Source organism: Anas acuta, chromosome 1, assembly GCF_963932015.1.
Source record: "Anas acuta chromosome 1, bAnaAcu1.1, whole genome shotgun sequence".
In the NCBI taxonomy this organism is placed as follows: domain Eukaryota; kingdom Metazoa; phylum Chordata; class Aves; order Anseriformes; family Anatidae; genus Anas; species Anas acuta.
Window position 1 is genome coordinate 204,631,176 of NC_088979.1, and position 22,922 is coordinate 204,654,097.

Genomic DNA, 22,922 nt, shown 5'->3' on the forward strand with positions numbered 1-22,922 from the left:
AATAATCCTTGTGTCAGGGACCTTGCAGAAGTGCCCCAAGCTCCACACAGGCACCCCCTCGGGGACCTATTAAAGAACACCTGTACCGGGGAAACCCCAACCCACCACTCAGCAATCTTGCAGACACATCCCCACAGAGGTAGCTCCATTGCAGGGACCTCATGGGGACACCCCCCACCATAGATCTTCATGCCAAGGATCTTGCGTAGGACCACCCCCCACCCTAAATGGGAATCCCCATCTCATGGACCCTACAGAGATACCGCACCCCATGCAGGGATCCCCACAGGTGGCCTCCTCCCAGCAGGGGCCAACTACCACCACACCCCCTGCCCAGGCCCCAGAATGCAGCACATTTGGAGGGCCTGCCTGGCTCATTCCGCCAGGGGGGAGTCATGAGGGAGGCTGCACATCAGCAAAACAAGCAGGTGCAACTCATGGAGGGCTCAGCACTTTGCCCATCTCAGGGTTTTATAGGGAAAGGTCTTGGTTCTTGCCCTGCAAACTTCATCCTGCAGGTGCTTAAATGCTGCCCTCTCTGAGGTCTCTGAGACTCCTGCTCAGAGGCTGTCACCACCCATGATGTGGCTGTGCACCCACCAACAGCCAGATTGGCCCTTGGGGTTCAGCCTCCAGCAGCATCTCCACCAGCTCATCAGGCGGTGAACAGGGGCCATCTGCCAGGGGCTCCCCAAACTGTATTTGGACAACAGGATTCTTGTGCTATTGCCCTTGTGCCAAGGTTTTGGGAGTGGGAGTATGGATGGCCAGTTCCCCCCCAGGAACCTGCCTCAGTCAGAGAAGCACGTGCACGTGGTGGAGCGGTGGCAGGCACAGCTACTGTTAGCTCACAGAGCACAGGCATGACTGGCCACTGCCCCAGGCTGCTATTTTTGCCAGTCCGCCTGCCAGTGAGAACTAGAGACAGGAGAACCCTGCCTGCCTGGCAGGTCAAGTCCTTGCTCCCAGGCAGGGACAGGCCAGTAACCGTCCTGCCAAGAGCAGATGGGATACTGGGCTGAGCTCTGCAGGACTGTGCATGGGACTATGTCCGGTCCATCACTGGCCAGGATTCAAAGCTTTAATCTACATGACAATCCTCAAACAGAAATAGCCCCCAAACCACTGAGAGCTGGAGAGATTTACGGTACGGCCTGGATCTGTCCAGGAAATGACTAATGGTGCTTCCTTCAGCCCTCTCACCCTGAGGCCAAGGGACTGCAACGAGGCAGGCATCAGGGAGAGCCTGACTCTTGACAGGGCAGCCTGGCCTCAAGCAACTCTCCCAGATGGAGCAGCATCTGCTGCAAATGTCCTGCACCAGTAGAGAAAGCAAGACAGGCAGAGAAGGCTGCATCTTCAGACCTGTGCAACTCCATGGCACTAACCCCAAAACTGAAATCATGGGTGGATGATGACAAACGAGCATCCCAGGAGCAACTGGCCAGTCTCTGAGCTCCTTCTTTCCTTCCCACACCTGCAGACCTGCGCAAGAGATCTGCAGGTCCTGACTGTATGCTGCTGCCTGCCAGGACAAGGAGCAGAGGGTCAGCAGCTTCCCTTGCAGTCACAGCTCCCCTCACCCCTGGACTCCAGTGTTGCCCTGGCATGTGTCAAGCCTGTGCACCTGCACGGGAGCACACAGTAACATAAGTTTCAGTCATTCCTAACCAGTCCCTTTTCAAGGTGTGACAACATGTTCTTGCCCAGCAGCACAGAAAGCCTAAAAAGTCACAAGGGGGACTGCCTGTGCAACCGCACCTCTCCTGCTGTGTGCTCCCTGGGGTCTGGGAACAGCACCCTGACAAGGAACTGGGGCAAGAGGGGGGGGCTGGAGTGCTGGAAAGCACCTGTGCTCCCCATCTGGGGTCTGTCCAGGCCCTGGGTAAAGGCACATCAAAACTGCAGAGCTTTGGAGAAAATGCCAGCACTGAGCAGAGCATGGGTCTGGGACAAAGGCTTTTCAGAGGAAAATAAGGGCTCCAGGCTAGGCTCTTCAGAGGGTCACAGGGGACAAGGTGGGGCTATCAAGGGGAGGAAGTGGATGAAATGGCCATGAGTCACAAGCAGCTGAGAAGCAAGCCCCAGCTGAGATCTCTGGCAGCTCAGAAGACAAAGGCGTAAGAGTGGCCAGGAAGGGAGCAGGCAAAACTATCTGTGGAACAAAGGGCAGAGCAGGAAGCAGAGAAGCCAGAGCTGGGAAGCCAGCAGCTGTGGCTGCACATGGCAGAGGCACTGAGGAGCAGCTGGAGGCCAGGAGAAGAAACCTACAACCGTGCAAGCATGGGTCCACAGCACTGCTCCTGGTTGGGCACCAGCAGCCCCACTCCTGTGCAGTGTCTCCGTCCTTGGGGAAAGCACCAGGGCCTGGCCTGTCCCCACACACATGCTGCCCGGCGCAGGGGACACGGCAGGTCCAGGAGATGCAGGGCATGGCTGGTCCCGGCAGAGCTCAGTGCCCTGCAGCACAAGTCCCGGGCAGGACAGGCACCAAGCAGCAGCAGGGACAGGGACTCCACAGACTCATGGTGGAATCGGCACAACCCACAAACAGCCCAGAGACAGTGCCCAAGACTTTGATAGCTGTGGCAGGGGAAGTGGGGCTGGGGGACACCGGTCTGCACAGAGGAGGCTGTGCCACTTGCAGGGTCAGGATGGGCAAGCAGAGGGGCTGCATCAGGCATCCCTGTCCTGGGACTGCCCCTGAGGCCAGCGGCCAGCAGCCACCAGCAGGGCAGAGCATCATCAGATGCACGCAGGGGACGGACGGGCTCTGCCAGCAGCTCAGTGAGGCCTGAATGCAAACAAGGGCTGAACACAGAGCAAGCAGCTCCAGCTCGTGGCCCCTCAGTGGCAAATCTCCCTCCACCTGCCCTGCAGCAGTGCTCATCTCAGCCAGTGCCTGTCGTTCGCTGCTATAGCTCTGTTCGATTATTGCTGTTCAATTATTTTATTTCTTTCCTCTTTTTCTGTCTTGTTATTTCAATAGAGGGAGAAATTAAATGCTCCAGATGGTAATTGTCAGGATTATTCTTGCTTTTTTTCCAATCTTCTGGTACCTCATTAGTTCCCAATGATGTTTCAGATACAACTGTGAATGACTGGAAAAATGTGTTGGCCACCCCCACCCCTGAACTCCATTACAGACTTGCAGAGTCATTCACATTCATTTTCTCTTATTAAACCAACTTCTCTGCTGAAAAAAAAATAATAAAATCACTTATCTTGAAAAAAAGATACAAATTAGTATCTTAGTATTAGTATCTTAGAAATTATAATCCAAAGAGTCTTATTCCAACACCAGGAAAAATTGATGAAAAATCATCAAAGAGAGTTATAAAATCTTTCAGGAAGATTTTATAGTGACAGGAACAAATCAGTAATGCTTCTGTCAAAGAAAAGTCACGCCTCACCAGCATAGTAGAGCTTCCCACGTGTCACCAGGAGCACCAAAGATGACGTTCAGAACAGAGCCTTTTATTTGGACTCCCAAATACTCTGCAACAGCCCTGACAAGAGGTTGTGAAGTACAGCTACCTTCACCTCTTTTCCCGAGAGGAACAGTGTTCCCTAATCACCAGCCCCTCTCCATAGCTCCCAATGCCAAAATCTGAAGTACCACCCCTGCCACCACTTACACATCCCACCACCGAGAGCAACTATGCCACAGGGACTGTCCCAGGCCGTGCTGCTGAGCACCACTCTGACATTGTCACTGTTACTCCCCCAAGAGCTCTGGCCCTCTGCATCTCTGCATCACCCTTGCTCTCCAAGGAGGGCCCTGGAGAATGCCCAGCCTTGGCACAGCAGTGGGACCCAGCAAGGACTGAAGAAAACAAGCAGCCTCAGGGCATGTGAAGGGCAGGAATGGGAAAACAGGGCACAGGACAGCAGGGGTGCAGCCCAGACTGCTCCTGGGATAGGGCAATGGGCTGCTCCAGTGGCACCTTTGGGGAGCCGGGCAGTTGCTGTCCCCCAGCCCAGCTGGCAGGGTGAGCAGTGGTTGCCAGAGGAGCCCAGGGAGGGCTGCAAAGACCCCTGCCCGCTGTCAGTCAGCACCAGGTCCTGCAGCCCAGGACAAGAGCCCAGCTCCTTGCAGGGCCACAGCTGCCCAGTGCTCAGCTGAGGGAGGGCTCTCCCTGTCCTCAGGGCTAGGGCTGGCACACACAGGCACCAGCTCTGAAACCCTCTTTCCAAACACCTTCCTCCAGGCCTCCTCTCACCCTCTCTCCTCTTCCTGGAAAGCTGTTTCAGACCTTTCATTGCTGTTACGGTTAGCAATGGCCTAATTTCTAGCCCACACAAGCATGGCTAGTTTACCCTATTCCTGCGTCAGCATTGTCTGCTAGCCTGCACAGCTCTTCTCCCCTCCTCTGTTTATGTAAGTATTTATATACATCACAGACAGCAATTAGAGCCACACTACAACTTTAGCCTGTTTGCAGGCTAAAAAAGTGCTGCTTATGCAGTCTCCTCTTGCATGGCAGACCCCTAACCCAGAGACACTGTGCTGCAGCACTTGGGACAATGGCAGATTCATGAGGGGCCCCAGCACATGTGGAGTCCCAGTCCTAGGGACTGCACCAGTCACTGGCTGGAGTCACACTTAGGGACACCTCCAAAGGAGCCCTCTGCATGGCTCATGCCTTGCTGGGCTTCAAAGCCATGGTCACCTCCCCCCCCCGGCATCACAGAGAGGTCTCGGCTCCGGCCCATGCAGCAGCCCCACAGATTCAAACAGTCTGCCAGGGAGCACAAGAAATGAAACCAGGATAAAAGCAGCTGACATCTCAACAGCAACAGCAGCTATCTCTCTACACCAAGGGAGCACTTACAAGCCTCAGCATGGGGGCAAGGTGGAAATGCACACCACCTGAGCCTTCCTCTGCAGGGCTTGTTGGCCATCCAGGAATCATGGCCACACACCTGGAGGAATTAACTTCTGCCCAGCCAAACTGACTGGCAGAAACCTGCAAACACCAGTCTCCTGTAGCTAGCAATGAGGCCTGCCTGGGATGGGCAGGGTCCCTCTGACTGAATGATGGTTAAATTTCCTCCCATTTCAGTGCCTGCTTTCCCATGCACAGCAAGGCTTTCAGCACTGCTCAGGCTTCACCTCCACTCTCATGCCCAGCAACACTGTGATTCCTGCAAGCCTGGCCCTTAGAGGAATGGGCAGATATGTCTCAGAGACACGACATGTATGGTGCACCTGGCTCACCATGTCCATAGGCTTGCCTGTGCCTGGGGCAGATCACAGGAGGCTGCAGGTGCTGCTTTCTAGCACAAGTGCCACTTTCCTGGGGGAGATGGCAGGAGCGACAGCTCATGCAGCACCCCAGGGAATGGGGACTTCTTGGTGCTGGTCTATGGGAGAGACATGGACATTCCAACTCTGCCCCATGGCCACACACCAGGGCACAGGCTGTACCAGGTCCTGGTGCTCCAGGACCCCCATTGCAGCACGGGATTTGTGAGTGGGGGCACCACCACTGCAAGTAGGAGCTAGGGGGAGACCCAGTGTCCTGCCAGGGGATCACTTACTGGGTGGGTGTGGAGAGGAGCACACAGCACTGGGAAGAGGCCCCACGCCTTGGGGCTGTCACAGTTGCAGGGGAGAGCTTCTTGTAGAAGGCCCAACACGTACACACTTCAGGTTAGCACCCAGAAAGCTGCTCTAGGACAGGGCAGCACATCCACCCACCCGCACTGGGAACAGAGTACCAGGTCGATCCACACTCACCCTGCCCTGCCAGATCCGTGGCACAGCCACAGCGCCCCAGGCTGTGCTCACCCCTCCAAAGCCTGCGGCTGGCACCAGCTCCAGCAGCCGCCACAGCTCCCCCGGCTCCGCTCCTGCAGCAGTACCCAGCCCAGTCCCGACGCCTGGTGCAGGTGCTGTGCAAGCTCCTCGTCACCCCTTAGCCCCCCCAGAGCTGGGGAGCCCAGGGTCACCTTTCAGAGTCCTACCCAGAGCCCAGCCCTCCCACACCACTGCAGCGAGTCAGCCCTCACCTCAAAGAATTGGGGAGCGTCCGCTTGCGCCTGGCTGGCGATGCCCATGGGACAAGCAGTGCCGTTCGCTCACACAAGCCAGTTACTGATTTACCAGGGGCGGCTGCAGCTGCAGCTGGAGCGTGCGGTCGATGGCTGCAAGCGCTGCGGAAGGCTTGGCCTCCACAGGGGGGATGGGGCCGGGGGTACAGCACTGCCTAACCCCGCTGCAGGGCTGAATGCAGCACAGCGTGCAGGATGCTGGGGCTCCCACAGGCCACCCTGGGTTGGTCACCTGCCGCTGTGCCCAGGGCTGCAGAGCAGGGCCTGCCCAGATGCAGGGCACAGCAGTGCCAGAGACGTCCTCATGGCTTGCCTGGGCACGGGCTGTTTGCCATGGCTCCGTCCCAGTCACGCATGACAGGCAGCACAAAGCTGCCCGCACCAGCCGAGCCTCGTCCTTCACCACTGTTGCCCGTGTCCTCCAGCAATGACCCAAGCACCAGCATGCCCCACGTGTGCAGGGGCAGGCACTGGATGCAGCCCCATCCTCAGTCCATGCTGTGACAGGTTTGGCTGCATCCGCACCCACCCCATGCTGGGCTACAGCATGTGCAGGATCAGTGCCATGCAGGTGCTGTGTCCCAGCAGTGGCTTTGCACACCAGCTGGGAGGGCTGCCTGCTCCCCCCTCACAGGCAGGCAGGTCAAACAAAGTGGGGTGGCAAACCTAGCCGTGCTCCCTTGCTGGGTGCAGCTCCCATCTACCTCACTGGCAGAGCTGGCAGGGAGGTCAATACCATCACAGCCCCTCTGACCTGTTCCCACAGTCTCTAGCACAGCAGAGGATTGCTGGCCACCCTGCCCTCGCCTACTAGGACTTGCTCTTCACCTGTGCCCAGCAAAGGGGTGACAGTGCATCTAAGAGAGCTCTCATGGCATCTTCTGCACCAAGAGCAGAAGGCCAGCCTGCACAAGACTGGGACAGCCACCAGAAGGAGCAGAGAGAGGTCTTCAGGGGCTGAGCAAGGGAGAGCGCCTGGCTGGGTGACAGGAGCAAAGGACTATGTGCTTGCAGTGGCCCCAGATGGAGCATTAAGATGCACAGATTTAATGAGAGAAGGGAGAGGGCAGAGGGGAGAGGGCATGGGGAGCAACGCTCATTGATCAGCCTGCCTACGGCCTGTGTCCTACAGGGCTCAATGGGTAATTCTACTGCCAATTGATTTTCCTTCTCTCAGCCTGCCAGGGTTACTGGGTCACTGGGAATGTGCAGATGATTAAAGGGCGACTCCCGCAACAACTGGGATTGGACCTACTGCACCAGTGCTGACTTTCCCAGGGCAATGGCAGTGTGGTGCAGACCCCAGTGAGGAGCAGAAAGAAAAGGAGCAGCATCTGGCACCAATACAGTGCATGCACAGGAACACCGGAGCTCACCTGTGCCTCAGTGCCAAGCACAGGGCAGGGGAACCTCTGAACTGTCCTTACACAGTTGTGTGGGTGTTGGAGGCAGCTGCAGTGCCTGGGGAAGGCAATTCATGGGGGATCCCTTCTGCAGAGCCAAGAGGCTTCAGTACCATGGCTTCCAAACGTTGTCCCTAATAGCTGTCCTGCTGTCCCCTGCCACCCACCCATAGAAAGGCACCAAAACCTTTGTCCGTGCCTCTGTGTGGTCTCTGAAACCCAGGCTTGCGTCAGGGGTACACGTCTCCAGGGTGTGCTGCTTTCACCCTTGCTACTTCCCCACCCTCTTTGAGCCAGCTAGGTCCAGGTCTGCCACAAGAGCAGCTAAACCTTAGGCAGTTTGAGGTTTAGAGCATCCCAGGCTCAATCCTTGGGCTCTGAACCATTGACAGCCCCAGGGAGAATGTCTCTCTGCAGGACTCCAGGTTCCCACAGCAGCAGCAGATGTAAGCAGCTACCCCAGCCATGGCCAGCACCACCAGGATAGAGCCCGCGTGAGGACAGTCGCTTGAGCCCCTCCAGCCTGGCTCAGTCTGGGATAACACAGAGTGGAGAACCACCTCCCAGATGTGACCTCTCCCTCTCCATCTGCTCTCCCCAAGCTTTTCCCCATCAGAGGAGATGGGGCACATCCCCACTGTTTCCTGTCCCACAGCCCCCTTCCATATCTGTCCCAGTTCCCAGCAAAGCATCAGGGGATGCTGTCTTTCCTCCCTGGCTGCCCTCACCTTTTGCAGTGCAGCACCTGCTCAGTCAGCATCACAGGTGCAGTGTCCCAGCCTGTCCCTGTGGCACACATGGGGTGTTCCTGATCTGAGGGAGGGACAGAGCCGGAAGGAGGGCAGCAGTGGCTGAAGACCTCAAAGCCTGCAGAACCTACTGCCCTGTAATGCAGCTGGAAGCTGCAGACTCTCTGTGCCATGAGGGCAACTCATGGGAGCTGGCACTGCTCACGCAGGGCACCAGGGATGCAGTGGCTGCTGCTCAAACAGGGAAGGTGTCCCCAGGGCCCCCTCCCCATTCAGGCTCTGCTCTGAGCCCATCCCAAGGGGGTGTCTCCTTCCCTGCTGGGCACAGAGCTGGGCATAGGCAGTACACAGCCAGTACAGCCTGGGCCCTCCAGGTCTGCAGAGCCCAACAGAGCCCCTGGTGTGTGAGAGTCGTCACAGGAAGGCACTTCTGGAGCTGGAGCCAGGCAACTGCTGCAGTGAGAACAGCCTCACCCAGAAACACCAGCATCCTGGGGGTTTTGCCCCCCCCCCCCCCCATGCAGTAACTCCAAGCACCAGCGGTGCGTAGCCATAGGAACATCACTTAACACAGTCACCTTGGTAACCACAGCTCCACGCTCTCACAAGCACGTGCAGGGCCCTGTGCACCCCGGTCGGGGTCCCTCGGTCCTGCACCCACACAGCAGCCTGCAGCCTGCCCAGCCTGCAGGTCACGCAGCCGCACAGCACCAGCAGGACCGGGGATGGACCTGTGTGCCAAGAGCCCCACTGGTGGCACTGCACCACCCTCACAGTGATGGGAAATCACCCTCGCAACCAGAGAAGGGAGTCAGACCCTTGCAGAACCCTCTGGACCAGTTTGGCCACAGATGCCTTTGCCTGGAGGTGTGCACTGGACAGAGCAGTGTCTCCTCCTGTCCCACAAGCCACCGAGCCTCCACCAGCTCCTAAGGCAGAGCCAAGAGCATAAGGACCAACCCCACACACCCACCCCCCCAGTGCAGAAGAGGAAAATGCCTGGGTTGGATTCATGTGAGGACGCAGCTGAGAGGGACAAGACCCCAGCGCCTGACCCACCACAGACAGACTGTCAGAAAATGCAGCTGCTCCCTCCATCTTCCCACACCACCACTGGGCACAGCTGCACATAAAAACAGCTCACAAAGGTGGTACAGCCCAAGGACAAGTAAATCTGAGTGTTGGGTCCCCACACCTAGCACCCTCATCTCAGCAAGCACCCCTGCATTCCTGCAGAAAGGGCAGCAGCACAGACCCATGGCTGTACAGCCAGGCAAACACCCAGTTCCTGGGCACGTGGGCAATGCCATGGACCAGGCTGACCCAGCTCAGCACTGAGCACTGCCCTGCCCTGCAGGCACAGATGTAGGGCTGCACAGACACCCCAGCTGCCCTGTACCTGTTGCAATCATGCACTCTTCCTCCACTCTCCTGGCTCCAGCTCAGGAGCAGCACAAGGCAGTGGGAAACAAGAAAACCAAGACCTTCCAGGAATTACACAATCCCTGAAGCAACCTGGACAGCCCCACGGCTAGCAGGACTGACCCACCCTCCCCTCACTGCCAGTAGGGAGGCCCATCACCATTACTGGCTCAGCCTCACCGGTTATGGCCTGGGCCTAGCCCCAGCACAGCCCCACGCTGCACTGGCGCCCCACACTTGCCGGTGTCCTGCCCACCCCCAGTGACACTCCAGGCCCCAGTGGCAGATCACAGGGTGCAGGGCTGGAGGTGCTGCACCCATGTCTGGGATGGGGGGTGTACCTGACCTGTTCCCAGGGACTCCGTGCTGCCCAGGTGCAGCTGCTATCCAGAGCCAGAGCCGGTGTCGGGGAGGATGCCACCCCAGAAAACCATCCTGCCTCTGCAGGAGCCCAGCGTGCACACTGATCAGTCAGCCTGCACTCACTACTCGGCTTCTCCTGCTTAGCTCCGGTAATAGGATAACGTTGCCTCCATCTGTTTGTCTGGGACTGAGAAGCTAATCGCCTCCTTGGCATCTTCCCCTCCCCACACCCCTGCCTCCAGCCCCATCCCATCCTTCAGAGCAGTGCAGGGCAGAGCTGCTGCACTCCCAGGAGCCAGCAGCAGCTGGCCAGGCAGCCATGCCAGGACAGATCCAGGCAGGACTGAGCTCCAGGCTCAACGGCAGCCTCCCTGCGTCCCCCAGGCATGGGCTCCTGCTGTAGCTAGGGAGGACAATTTGCTCATTTAGGGTTAGGAACAAAGCCCTGCAGTGGGGTTTGCCTTGGCCGAGCCCAGCTCCACAGGGCCCTGCTCCCACTGGAATCTGCTGTGTTGCTGCTTAGCAAGGAGGAGGAATTTGGTCCAAATGAGAGTGCTGCCTTCTGGGGAGCAATCTGTTGGAAGTGTTCAGAAATGATGCTGCCACAGCATTCAGCTTTGGGCCCAGCAAGTTGTGGATTCACTCTTGGAGCAGGAAGAACTGACTTCATTGAACTCATAAGCCAGTAAAAGAACAGCTTGGAAAAACGTCCACCTTTCAATACAAACACAGTTCAAGCCCACTGCACACACTTCAAGACTGCACCTGCCCTGCACAGGCAGCCAATGCTTAGGCAACGCACACAGACCTACAGCTTTTCTGGAAAGCACCACTCAGGGCACAGCCACTCCTCAGCCTTGAGCCACCCAGCACAACGTGGCTCAGCACAGTGCAGCACGGCACTACACAGCACAGCACAGCACAGCACAGCAAGGCACAGCACAGCACGGCGCGGTGCAGCACAGCACGTCACAGCACGACACAGCATGGCATGGCACAGCAACTCCCCTGTACGGAAGCACGTAGTGTGGCCCACGCAGCACAGCCCATGCAGCTCAGCCCACCCCTGCACGGAAACACGCAGCACAGCCCACGCAGCTCAGCCCACGCAGCACAGGCAGCCCTGCACAGGCAGCCTGAATTATCTGCAGGATTTACAAGGTGATGTTGTAGGGGTCCTGGAATGAAGCTGCAGTCTGTGAAAGAGCCTGCTGAAGCCAGACCCATGCTCAGAAAAAGCACCTCAGTGTTCTTGTGCCTTAGCATTTTACTTTTCGTTTGTTTCATTCTCTGGTTTCCAAACCTTTACACTGAAGCCTACACACTGCAGGCTGCACGCCACAGCTCAGCCTCCCAAGTGCACAGGGCAAGGGGGCAGGGTGAGCCTGGCAATTCCTGAGCCCCAGCCCCACCAAGGTGTCCATGGGGTGTGTGTGTGCACTGGAGTCCTGCAATACTCAGCTTACCCCTTCCCCAGGGCAGGACTTCTGGGATGTGTGCATGGCAAATATCTGCAGTGAATGGGGTTGGCAGGAGACAGGGGCAGAGCCGTGCTGGGCATTAAGAGACCCCATGGGAGAGGCGAGTGAGAAGGCTGCTCAGAGGAGCAAACAGTAGGGGCAGGGCAGAGACCAGGGCAGGAAATGGGGCCTCTTGCCAAGCAAAGAATGTTCAGCAGGCAGCGGAGAGAGTCAGCCCCAGACCATGAGCAGGTATTTGTCATTTGCTGTCTTCCATTCCTAAAGGACATCTCTCCCCTGCCTTTTCCCAGCTGGGTCTTACAGTTCAAGCCACATCTCCACCAGCCATGGGCTCTCCAGCACTCCTCCCTGTGCTTTCTGTAGTGCCTCCCTGTCCCTGGTGTAGCTCTGCCTGTCCTTATATACCTCTGTGCCAAGTTCTTGCCCTACCAGAGTCACAGTAAGCCACTGCTACTTCTCTTCCCTGCCCGCATCCATTCAGTGCCCTGGGAGAAAGCATGCACCCCTGACTCTTGTCCTGGCATCCTGGGATAGGGGCACCCACCACTGCTTTCATTCTCCTAAGGGACAGGAGCTCTGGCACCCATAAGCAGTGGTGCTGCAGGTTAGCCCTGCACACATGGTGCTGGCTGGCCTCACACCACGGCTCCGCAGCCTCCCTCATGCCAGCCTGACAGCAGCCATGGAAGCAGCATCAAAAGCCTAAACTTCTCTGTGTGTCCAAAGAAAATGCCCTTCACAGCATGTTGCATACTCACCCAGAGCTCCCACTGAGATCTTGTCCTGCCCTGTAGCACAGCATGCACACAGCACCCAGTTCAGACACAGCTGAAGGATGACATGATCCCACACCAGCCACACCAGCTATGGGGACAGGCAGCACTTGCAAAGGGTTCAGCTTCCTTGGGCAGGGCAGGAAAAAGCCCCATTGCATTAGTCAGCAGCTGAGCAGCCAGGGCTGGTAGAAGTACCCACAACAGTGAGATGACCAGGAGCCTCCTGTCCTCCAAGACCAGTGGTCCTTGCCCCAGTCAGAGATGCTGGATCTCAGCTGGATGGACCTGGGAGGTTTCTATGAGAGATGGCATGCTGGATCCCAGAGGGAAGGGTCTGGGCAGACCCTTTCTCCCCTTGTGTTTTCCTCTTGGTGTCTCCTCAAGGCACATACATGATGTGATGACCTACTCCTGACTCATAACTGCTTCTGCATCACTTACAACCTGCCTGAATGCACCCTGTTCCCTTCAGCCTGACACCCGCCATCCTTTTCCAGCCCTCACAAGCCCCATTTTTGCCCTCAGTCCTCCATGCTGCTGCTCAAGAGCACTGGCCAGGTCTCCATCCCCAGTGCCCCAGACAGGTCATGCCCTCCCAGGTGGAGGCAGCAGGGCCCTCATCAGCCTCACTTCCCGTTGGGAGACCCAGGGCATTTCCAAAGGCAAAAAAAGGGAAGAAAAAAACAGCGTTTACCTGAAAAGACTGGCGCGGGCACGGGGTCACAGCACTCCCTCTTCATCAACCTGCAGATAACAGACAGCAAGGACATTATCAGTGCAACGCACCCCATGAAACGCCCCAAGCACACTACACCCATACCTGCCCAGTGAGAGCTGGGGCAGCCTCAGGACAGCAGGGAGATGTGGAGACCCTCCTAGGACCTGAGTCAGCGAACAGGAACATCCCAGAGCAAATCCACAGGACAGCAGGGAGAGCAGCAGCATTGTCCATGGCTTGCAGCGATGCCAACTGCCCTGCTGCACTGGAGCCGCCCTGCCCCAGGCCTCCTGCCCACATTGCCAGCAGGAGACCTGAGGGGCTCCCTCCACACCCAGGCACGCTAAGGAACTGGCAGCTCCACGTCTCTGCTGACAGTGCAGCATGGGGCAAAGTTGTGTCTGAGGGCAATGCAACTTTCTGAAAACCACGGGCAGGAGAGCAGGGAGCTGGCACAGCCATGGGCCAGCAGGACTCTCTCCCACACGCCTCTCCCACTCCTCAGCAGGGCTGAGCCTGAGAGCAGGGGCCGGCTCCAGACCAACACCAGCTATGCCAAGAGTCAGCTCCTCTTTTTCAGGCACCAGCCCCAAGGCACCTGCAGAGCCTACCTTCACAAGATCAGGAAGTTCACCAGGCTAAACTCAAAACGGTGACAGGCAGCCAGGAGACAGCAGAGTGTTTCCATAGTGCCTCTGCTCTCCTGTGTGCTGGAAATGTGCATGCTCTCTATCCTTGTTTCTCATTAAAGATCCTTTCTGGGTGAGTGGCTGAAATGGCTGCTCTGTTGTAGGAAATTAAAAATGTATGACTTGGGATTTCTCGGAGCACGCTTGTTGTGCTGCAGCTGGTGTCGGCAAGTGCAAGGTGCTGTGGGGGGGAAGGGGCGGCAACAAGGATCCCATTTTTGCAAAGCACGTGTGGTGCACCACGCAGGCAGCTGGGTGCCGCCAGGCTTTCAACATTTTACAAGATGTACTCCATTCAACTGGCAGAGGTACCCCAGGCACTGCGATTCACCTGGAAAACTCAGCAGCCATTGTGTGCCTCTGTAAAGCGGTGCTGCTGAGGTCACCACGCGGCCTTCACAAGATGCTCCGGACACAGCTGTTACCACCCTGCTGCCCTCTCTCCTGAGAAAAGCTCATGGGACACCTGTGCTGCTAAAACAGAGGAAACCTACTGCAGCAGCTTATGTCAAACCTAGACAAAGCAGCACAGGGCATGCACGTGTCCTACTTGGACATCCATCAGCCACAGTGAAAGAAGCTTCTCTCCCATCCTTGAGCACTGGGAATACCAAGGCTGGGACAGGCAGATGCTGAGGCAGTGGACTGCCGTGCCCATAGGAACATCAAACCTGGATGAGCCCAGCCTTGCAGGGCTTGGGGCCAGAGGGGTGACACCACACAGCCTCCCGCCCACTGTGTACCATCTGAAACCTCTCTCTGCAGCACATAACATGGTTCAAGGGCACACAGCAGCCGCCATCCTTGTGCACCACTGCTGTCTACACTGCAGGGAGACTCATTTGCTGCAATTAGGACACTTGGACAAAGGGTTGTGTGGTGCTGCAGAGCAGGAGCTCACCACCCACCAAAGACACTTTGTGCAGCTCGTGCCCCCAGCTCACTGCTGCCTCTGGGCAGCCTCAGCCCCAGGACACAGTGGAGTTGGGCTGAAGCTATACAGCATGGCTACGAGTCACCAAGGGGAGCACAACCCCGACACCTGTCACACTGGGCAGCCCAGCTCCACACCCTCTGGGCATCCACATGGTTACTGGACTGGCGCTTAACCAAACCACCCAGGGATAGGCAGTGGTCTGGATCATGGGAGCCTTCTCCAGCAAGACCACACCAAGGCCTCATGTTGAGGCTGCTGCTTACCCAGCCAGGGCACAGCCCAAGTAGCCATGCTGGGGTCCCAGGGCTCCATATTTGCACCGAGCCAAGCACTCTCTGCACTTTTCCACCATTCCCCTGGGACCAGGAACACTGGGGCACTGCTGGCAACGGCTGGGAGCAAGACAGGCAACAGAGTGCTTGGGGAATGAGCACCTGAACAGCTGTCCTGGGTGCAAAGTGGGTACCAGGGCTCCCCAGGAAACTGCAAAGCCAAGGGGACTCAAACAGGAGGCAAGAGTGGCCAAGGGACTAGGAAAAGTGCCATAAGAAGAGAAAGGAAAGAGCTGGGATGGCTGCCTTAAGAAAGGAGGCAAATAAGAAGGCACCCAGATAAAAGGCTGTAACATCCTGAACAGTCTGCAGAAAGGAGACAACGTTTCTGCTCTTTTCATCTTGCAGCTTAAGAGCAATGGAAAATACAGTGGAACCTCACACTAAGAAAGGAAACGTTCTGTCACATCACCCATAATAAGACGGTGCAACTCACTGCCACAGGAAGCCCTTGAGGACCAGAGCTTTGCAAGTTTCCAACCAGGTCCAGATGTTTCTATGGGCAATGACACCAGCAACTCTATCAGTGGCAGGAAATCTGGCATGGATGTGAAACCTCATTCTGCAGGGCTCCACTGAGGCCCACTGATGCTGAGCAGGATCAAGTCTCACATGGAGGCAGCTGGTCTCCACCTTCTCAACAGCCTCTGCTGCCTCCTCTGCTGCCTCGGGCAGAGTCAGAGATGGGCTAGGACAGCAGGGCTGGCCCCAGAGGGCTGTTCCTAGCTGCAGAGCGGTGCTCAGTACTTACAAGGACCTTGTTCCATCTCCAGCATGACAGCTCTTCCTCCCAGATATCCTCTGCACCCTCATCTGCCCACCCAGCCTCCAGAGCAGACCCAGGCCAGTGTGACCATCTCCTGGACTCCTCCTGACACCAGCCATTCAAGCACTGTCTTTCTGTCCTTCTGTGACAAGGGCCCAGTGCAATGTTGGCCACATGAGCACGCATCCTGCAATGTCAAAGCACCATTTTGCACAGGAAGCAGCTTGGGAGATAAATTAAATCCTTATAATATGAGCATCTCCTCCCAACCCTGATAACAGGCAAAGGAGATTTATGAGTTTATTATTGGACCTGATAAATTAAACTCTTCACAGAGGAATAAATTATGCAGATGATCTGCAATGTGTTTAGACTGTAGCTTGTACATTGCCAGTATCTGAGCCCTCCCAGTCCCTGAGGAGTCTGCTGCCTGTGCAGCCAGAGGGACCTTGTTCAGAGCACCAGGGAGGCTGTCCTGTTGTTGTTCTTGCTCACAAATGCCAATTCTGCCTTCCACCAGTCCAAGTTTGACTCTTACTGTGTATGTCCAGACTTCCTGCTTTTCGTTCAGTTTCTTCCCTTTCAAAGATAACAGAGCTCACAGTGATCACAGCAGCTGGTCCCCAGCAGCCTAACGAGCACAACATGATCAGAAATGAAGTTAGCAGAAGTAAAACTGTCCCCAGGACAGAACTGGGAAGCATCTGGAGATTCCTGTATCAGGAGGGCTGTGGAAATGTGTCTGCATGGAGAGACATCCATAGGGCTATGATACGGCAAATGGGGCTTACAGAGATGCCTGTGATCAGAGTTCATGCAGAGGAGACCTGCCCATTTCTGCCTGCTGAGACGTCCCAGGGCCCTGGCCCCACAGAGGGACAATGCCACTTATTCCCTCTCACGTGCATCCTTGAGGACACATCATCCTTGTCATCCTTGACAACTTCTGCTCCATCTGCTCCAGACAAGATCTGCTGGCAAAGCCTGCCCCAGCAGTGGGCAGCAACAAACCCAGGGCCAGGAGATGAAGAGCCACGAGCAGGTACCACTGCACATCTCCATTTAAGCCCTAAGCCCAGCCACTGCTCCGGCCATACCCACAGCCAAACCTGCCACTGTGCCAGAGCCCAGCCTAACACAGCCTGGTGCAGCACAGATGCTCCAGGCACGCCAAGGGCCTGCAGGACTCATGCAAGAGGTCAGCAGACAGGCAGGACGAGCTACAGCACTACCATCATGCCCCAGCAGGCTCTTGTCACAACCCCAGGGATCCGCAACCCAACGGAAGAGCAGGAGTGTTGACAAAGGGGTATGTCCTGCAGCCCGAACCCCAGCGTGATGCCCTGTATCCCCGCAGCATGCCGGGAGCTGTAGTCCCTTTCCACCAAGGCCAGGAAACGTTACATCAGGCTGTGAGGTCACTGAGCCTTGCCCTGAGCCTCCCGTGGGGAAGGTCCCGGCCAGCGCTGAACAATAGCGCTGGGGCTGAGCGCATACGGGGCTGCTGCTCTTCCTGCCATTCTTTGCACTCCCCTGAGGATGTCTATAAAAAGCAGAAGGATCCAGACCAGGAAGTTTAAACCACTCCTTAAATCAGCCACACAGACCAGCCTCGCCCAGGGTGGTGGAGCCCCGTGGTCCCTAGCTGGGGGGACTGTAAGGAGGTGTGACACAGCCCAGGACCAGTCGGTTCTCTCCTGAGGAAAAACACAGCCCTGAACCTAACTGCACTTCGGGTTTCTCTGTGCAAACAAGTCCGAGCCAACCGCCAAACCCACCCGTTTCTCTGTTGCTCTTGAGCTCACACAACCACCCACTTTACCAAGAAACTGCAGCCCAAAGAGCCACCTCCTTCCAAAGGACCAGAACCTCAAAGCAGCAACTGAAATACAAAATGCTGCTGGGCTGGAGCACAACCACCAGCCCCACACTGAAAGGCTCATGGCAAGTTGAGGTGCAAGAGGCTACTTAGGGGGTGAACACCACGCACACGTTCCAGGGGCTCAGGTAGGCCCAGCTCTGACTGGGGGGAAGTGCTGGAATGAGAACTGGCACCAGCGGTGCCTCCTGCACCATCCCAGGCACCACACAGCCCCATGCCCCTCCAAAGTCACTTGTGCAGCCACAAACGAGTTTTCATACAAAATCCAGAATCATAAACTCACAGAGCTGCTGCCAGGGAGTGAAGAATACGTTGCAGCCAGAGAAGATCTTTCAATATTTAATGATAGATGATCCTCCCCATCGACCTGCTTCTTGGGTTACAAAAGTCTCCATCCACTCTGCTCCCCACAAGAAGATGGGCAGTCTGGCTGTTCAGTAGTGACACAGACACCTGATCCCCTAAAAGTTTAGGCTGAGCCTTGAGAGACTTCCACAAAGCCAGTGCTGACTCCCCCTTCCTACGCTACCAATGGGAGCCAAGGCACTCAGAAGCCAGCGCTTGTGCCTGTTGTCACAGTTACAGCAGCTCAGCTGCATTTAGGAGTGGGATGGCAATTTACTCTTTGTGCTCGTTTTAGCTCCGTGGCCTCCCCTGCGACAGGTCTGCCATTGCAGAGGATATCCCTGCCCTACAGTTCTGCTGCTCCTGGGGCAGCTGTGCCCCCACTTCCCCCAGTGTCAAGGGCAGAACTGGACCACCAGGTCCCAGCATCCAAGCTGGCAGCGCTGGGTGCAGTGCTGGGAGGAGGCAGGTAGACTGGGGCAGGGCACAACCGATCCTATCCCAGCTCCGACAGTGCCAGCTCGTTTGTTCCCCTCTCAGCTCCTTCTTACCTCCTGCACCACCAGGCAGGAGCCCAGAGCACTGCTCATGACATTGCCTTGGGCTGTGGCTGGTCCCTGCACCACTCTGAGGGCCTGAATGCAGCCAGCAGAAGCAGCTCAACTCCATCACAGCCACACATGCCCCTGCCCGGCTTGCAAAACAATGTGCCCAGTGCTACTCCAAATGCCATGGCCAGATGCTGGCCTGGCTCTGCAATGTCCCACAGCAGCGAGATGCTGTCTGACACACTGCAGGGCAGGACCTGCCTGCTGCCAGCCCAAGGGCCCTGTAGTCCTGCCATCGGAGAACCTCACCCCACTGGGCACCCCAGACCCACACACACCTTCCTGCTCTCCGCACGACAGGGAAGGGAGCCCAGCCTGCCAGCCCTTCACCCAGCCTCAGCCTGCTTGCCCATGCACCCCACACAGCCCCACACCCTGCCCCACACCTCCCGTGTGGAAACAGCAGCAGTAACAATTTTTATCTGGTTGAAATCTCAACAGAATATTCTGTAATGGGCTGCTTGTACATGTTCACTTCTATAAGACAACAGTGGTTTAACTAAATGATGTGGTACAAAACACAGTGTATAGATAATACATTATCAAGAAAATACTAAAACGTCAAGAATACTTAGGTGTTACATGAATATTTACATGTTCTAAGCTGAAAAAAAAAAAGATTATCTAAAAAAAAAAGAACCTTGTAATATTCTCCTTTGTGCCCTTTTCCCCCTCTCAACCTCTGTTGTCACATGCACAAGAACTTTGTAATGAATTTAAGTGTTAGTTAAAAATAAATAAACTATGGAAACTTGTCATGCGTTGTCTTCATTACCTGTATGTCACTATAGAGAGAGAATGACAACAAAAGTGTTGAATGAAATTTATGAATTTCTGGTGGAAAAGGACCCTAGCATGCCCCATGTAGGAACCATCCCTATTCCCACTCAGTTCCCATACAAGCCCAGGCCCAAGCCTCAGTGCCTGCATGCAAGCAATGCATGCAAAACGTGCTGCATCTCACATGCAGCCATACAATCCCAAAGATTCAAGCTCGCACTCACACTCTCAGAGTGCAGGGTCTTGTGCAACATCCACATTTGCAAGGGCTGCAGCAAGCACTGCTTGGCCAGCCCAGAAGATACCAGCCAAGAGCAACTGCACATCCCAGGCAAAGACACCTTCTGAGGCACCTAGGCCAAGACAAGAGCAGAACTGTGCCAAGGTCATTCCCTAGCCCTCATCTCCTCTCCTTGAAACCCAAGGCTTTGGCACAAACACACTACAGCTAAAAGAGCAGCTGGTATGCTAACACAGCAAGACATTTGCTATAGGCATGGTTACACAGCTAGCCTCCTGTTTGACTATGTTTCTCACAGATGCTTGACAGATGTAACCCTTACATCACTGAAGCCTTTGAGGATCCCTGTCCGTAGGCATTAAGGCAAGAAACAGAAGGTACAGATCCTGTTTAAATCCTGTTTGCTTCCAGGGCTACCGTCTCTTCATTCTCACATCCTGATTCACACAAACACAGACACTCGTGTGTACCAGTACCTGCGCAAATCCAGCTCTGGAGTTTCCTGCTTCCTTGACCCATTTTTAGAAGAGGAGGAGAATGGCAGACTCTCATTTTTCCAGCAGTTCCCCAAGACATCAGGGGGCAGGCCAAAACTGCAAACTGAGGCCCAAGCACAGGAGCACGGCCATGTAAGTCCTGCACACAGGACTGTACAGCACATCCTGAGTCCAGAGGCCAGCACATTATCCGGAAGAGACTGGGTTGGAGATGCCTGACTACACAAATTGTGCTTACATACTGACAACAGAACACATGGAAAAATGGTGTGCTGAGCATCATGCACAGGTATGTGCAAAGCCCTGGGTGTGGATACACTCAGTTATACGCAGATACACAAAGATCAAAAAGAGACGTGTTGCAAAATCAATGACATGCCCTCACCAGAGTGAGGTAACCCTGCTCCACTTAAATGCTTCTGGACCATGCCACAGGCATCATGGTCCGTACTCTCTGATGCACACTACACCTGTGTGCATGATACCAGAAAGCAGGGCTCCCGTTGCCCAGCACATACACCCAACCATAAATCATGGCCCCTACTTCCCAGCACATGTGTCACGGCAAACCATGGCATCTACCTCCAGCTACATTCAATTCACTGCAAATCACAACCCTTATCCCCTCAAATACGCCCCCACTACAGTCACAGACCCTTCTTTCCAACCTGCACACCCCACAGCAGCCCTCACTCTCCAGCACAGGCACACCAGTGCCAACCACAGCTCCTGTCCTTAAGTGCTGGCACCCCAGTGCAGCTCGTGATTCCTATCCCCCAACACCTGCCACAGCAAACCGCGACTGCCACTCCATGTCCCAACATACAACCCAGTGCGAGCCACATGTCCAATATACAACCCAATGCGAGCCACAGCCCCATTCCCCAAATCATTCGTCCAACTGCTCACCAGTGCCCCTAACACCAGCGTGGACAACCAACCACAAACCGTGGCCCAGATTCACCAGCGCAGACGCACCAGCCTGCACCCCACGGCCCCGTTCCCAGGGCACAAACCCCACCGCAATCCCCAGACCCCACGAGGCAGCACAGGGAGGCAAACCACAGCCGCCGGTTCCCCGCACCGCACGGCGCCCCGTGGCTGCCGCCACGGCCCCTGTCCGCCCGGACCCCCGGCCCCGCAGCCCCCGGACAAGCCCCCGGAGCCGCGGCTCCGCCTGCCCACGGACCCGCTGCCGGCCGCGGCTCCCCGCCGCCGTCGCCCGCGCCCGCCGGACAGCCCGGCCGCCGCTCGCCGCCACGCGGAGCCGTCCCCGCGCGTGCCCCAGGAGCCGAGCCTCGGCCGGAGCGCGCAGCCCCGCGCCCCGGGGCGCGCTCCGGGGGCCGAGCGGCGTCCGCGAGCGGCGCCCGCTGCCCCCCAGCCCCGCCGCCGCCGCCGCCGCGGGCACTCCGCCCGCCCGCCTCGCGCCCGCCCCGGCGCCGGCCCTGCCCCGGGGGCCGCTCTTACCTGCGGGGCGGCGGGCGGCGGGGCCCGAGCCACCATAGCCGCGGCGCGGCCGGGGGCAGCGGCGGCCGCCGGCAGCGGGAGAGCCGCAGCGCGGAGCGGGCGGGGGCGGCGGGGCGCGGGGAGGATCGCGGCGAGCGCGGCGGATCCTCCGCGAAGTCGGCCCCCGCCGGCGGCGGTGGGGCGTTAGTTTAAGGAGTTGTCATGGCGACGGGGAGCCTGTGCGCGGGGAGGGGAGGGCGGCAGGGAAAGTTCACGGACGGCGCCGAGGGTCTCCGCCCCGCGCTCCGACGGCCGCCGCGGGCCGGAGCTGCCCGGCTCCCCCGAGCCCCGGAGCTCCCCGCGTTCCCCCCCTTCCCTCCCCGTTCTCCCCGACTCCTCGTCTCTCGGGCTCTCCGGACCCCCGGTCTCTCCCCGCGCCCTTCGGCCCGGCCACGCCGCTCCCGCCGAGCCCGCGGCCCCCGGGAGGCGCCCGCGGTCAGCGGCAGCCGACGTGAGCGGGGAGCAGCCGGGGGGTGCCCGCCGGGGGGCTCCCCGCCGCAGCGTGGCCGCGACCCCGAGTTGCCGTCTGGACGGCGGCGGTGCGACAAACCGAGAGCGGGGCAGCGGGCACCGAACGTAGGCACAGCTGCACGACCCTGCCCCACAGCCCTGCCCAACGACCCGGCCCCATGCCGCTCAGAAGACCTGCTCAGGGCCCGCTCCTGTAGCTCTGCACAATGCCCTAGCCCGAGCACAGCCAAGACCCACGGCCCTTGCTGCCAGCCCAGCCCCACTGGCCCCACAGCAAAGCCCTTGGGATGGCCCCATTCTGCACCCCAGGGTGAGAAACCAGAGCTGCCAGCGGAACCTTCCCTTGGCAGGGCTGCCCCAGCCCCATATTCTGGCAGGGATCAGAGGTGTCCCAGCCGCACGATGCTTGCGGCAGCCAGGATCCTGCAGCCCAGCCCCATTACCTGCCATGGGCCCGCGTGGTGCTGCTCAGGCTGCTCTGGCTCCTGACGCCCTCAGAGCCTGAGCCTACAGGAAACCTGCAGCCGCCGGCTCAGCCCCTTTCCTGCCAGGAAGGGGACACCCCTGCCCCTGCGTCCTGCCGGCTGCCAGCTGGGCCGGGACAGTGGTGCGGGACACACTCGCACGTCCTGGGTCACAGCCTGGCCATGGGCTCCTGCATGCACATGCGTGGCTGCATGGTCCTGGGGTTGTGCTGGAGTGCTGCGGGATGTTTTGCGTGGCCGGGGCTTGGTGACGCCGTGCACAGCTCAGGGTCAGTGCACACACGCCGGGGTCAGGATGTGCCTCCGCATCCTATCTGGGGAACCAGGAAACACCTTGCCGGAGCAGAGATTCTCCCTTCCTGCGGGAGCGCCACGGCTGGGAGGAAACCCTGAGAGCACTGCAGTGGCAGCAGG

The 22,922-nt window shown here is 57.6% G+C and overlaps 1 protein-coding gene across 5 annotated transcripts in view; it reads right to left on the reverse strand.

The window, feature by feature from the left end:
- SHANK3 (SH3 and multiple ankyrin repeat domains 3) overlaps positions 1–22,687 on the reverse strand; it is a 371,832-nt gene extending 349,145 nt beyond the window's left edge. For 2 of the 5 annotated variants that reach the window (XM_068670236.1, XM_068670235.1), the window contains exon 1: positions 6,016–6,078. In XM_068670236.1, coding sequence (XP_068526337.1) covers positions 6,016–6,063 — 48 coding nt within the window. In that variant the 5' untranslated portion in view covers positions 6,064–6,078. Of the gene's footprint in view, positions 1–6,015; positions 6,079–12,945; positions 12,996–20,025; positions 20,046–21,513; positions 21,640–22,466 lie in introns of those variants that run through there. The other 3 variants (XM_068670237.1, XM_068670238.1, XM_068670239.1) reach the window with 3 other exon arrangements.
- Between the last annotated feature and the right edge of the window lie 235 nt (positions 22,688–22,922).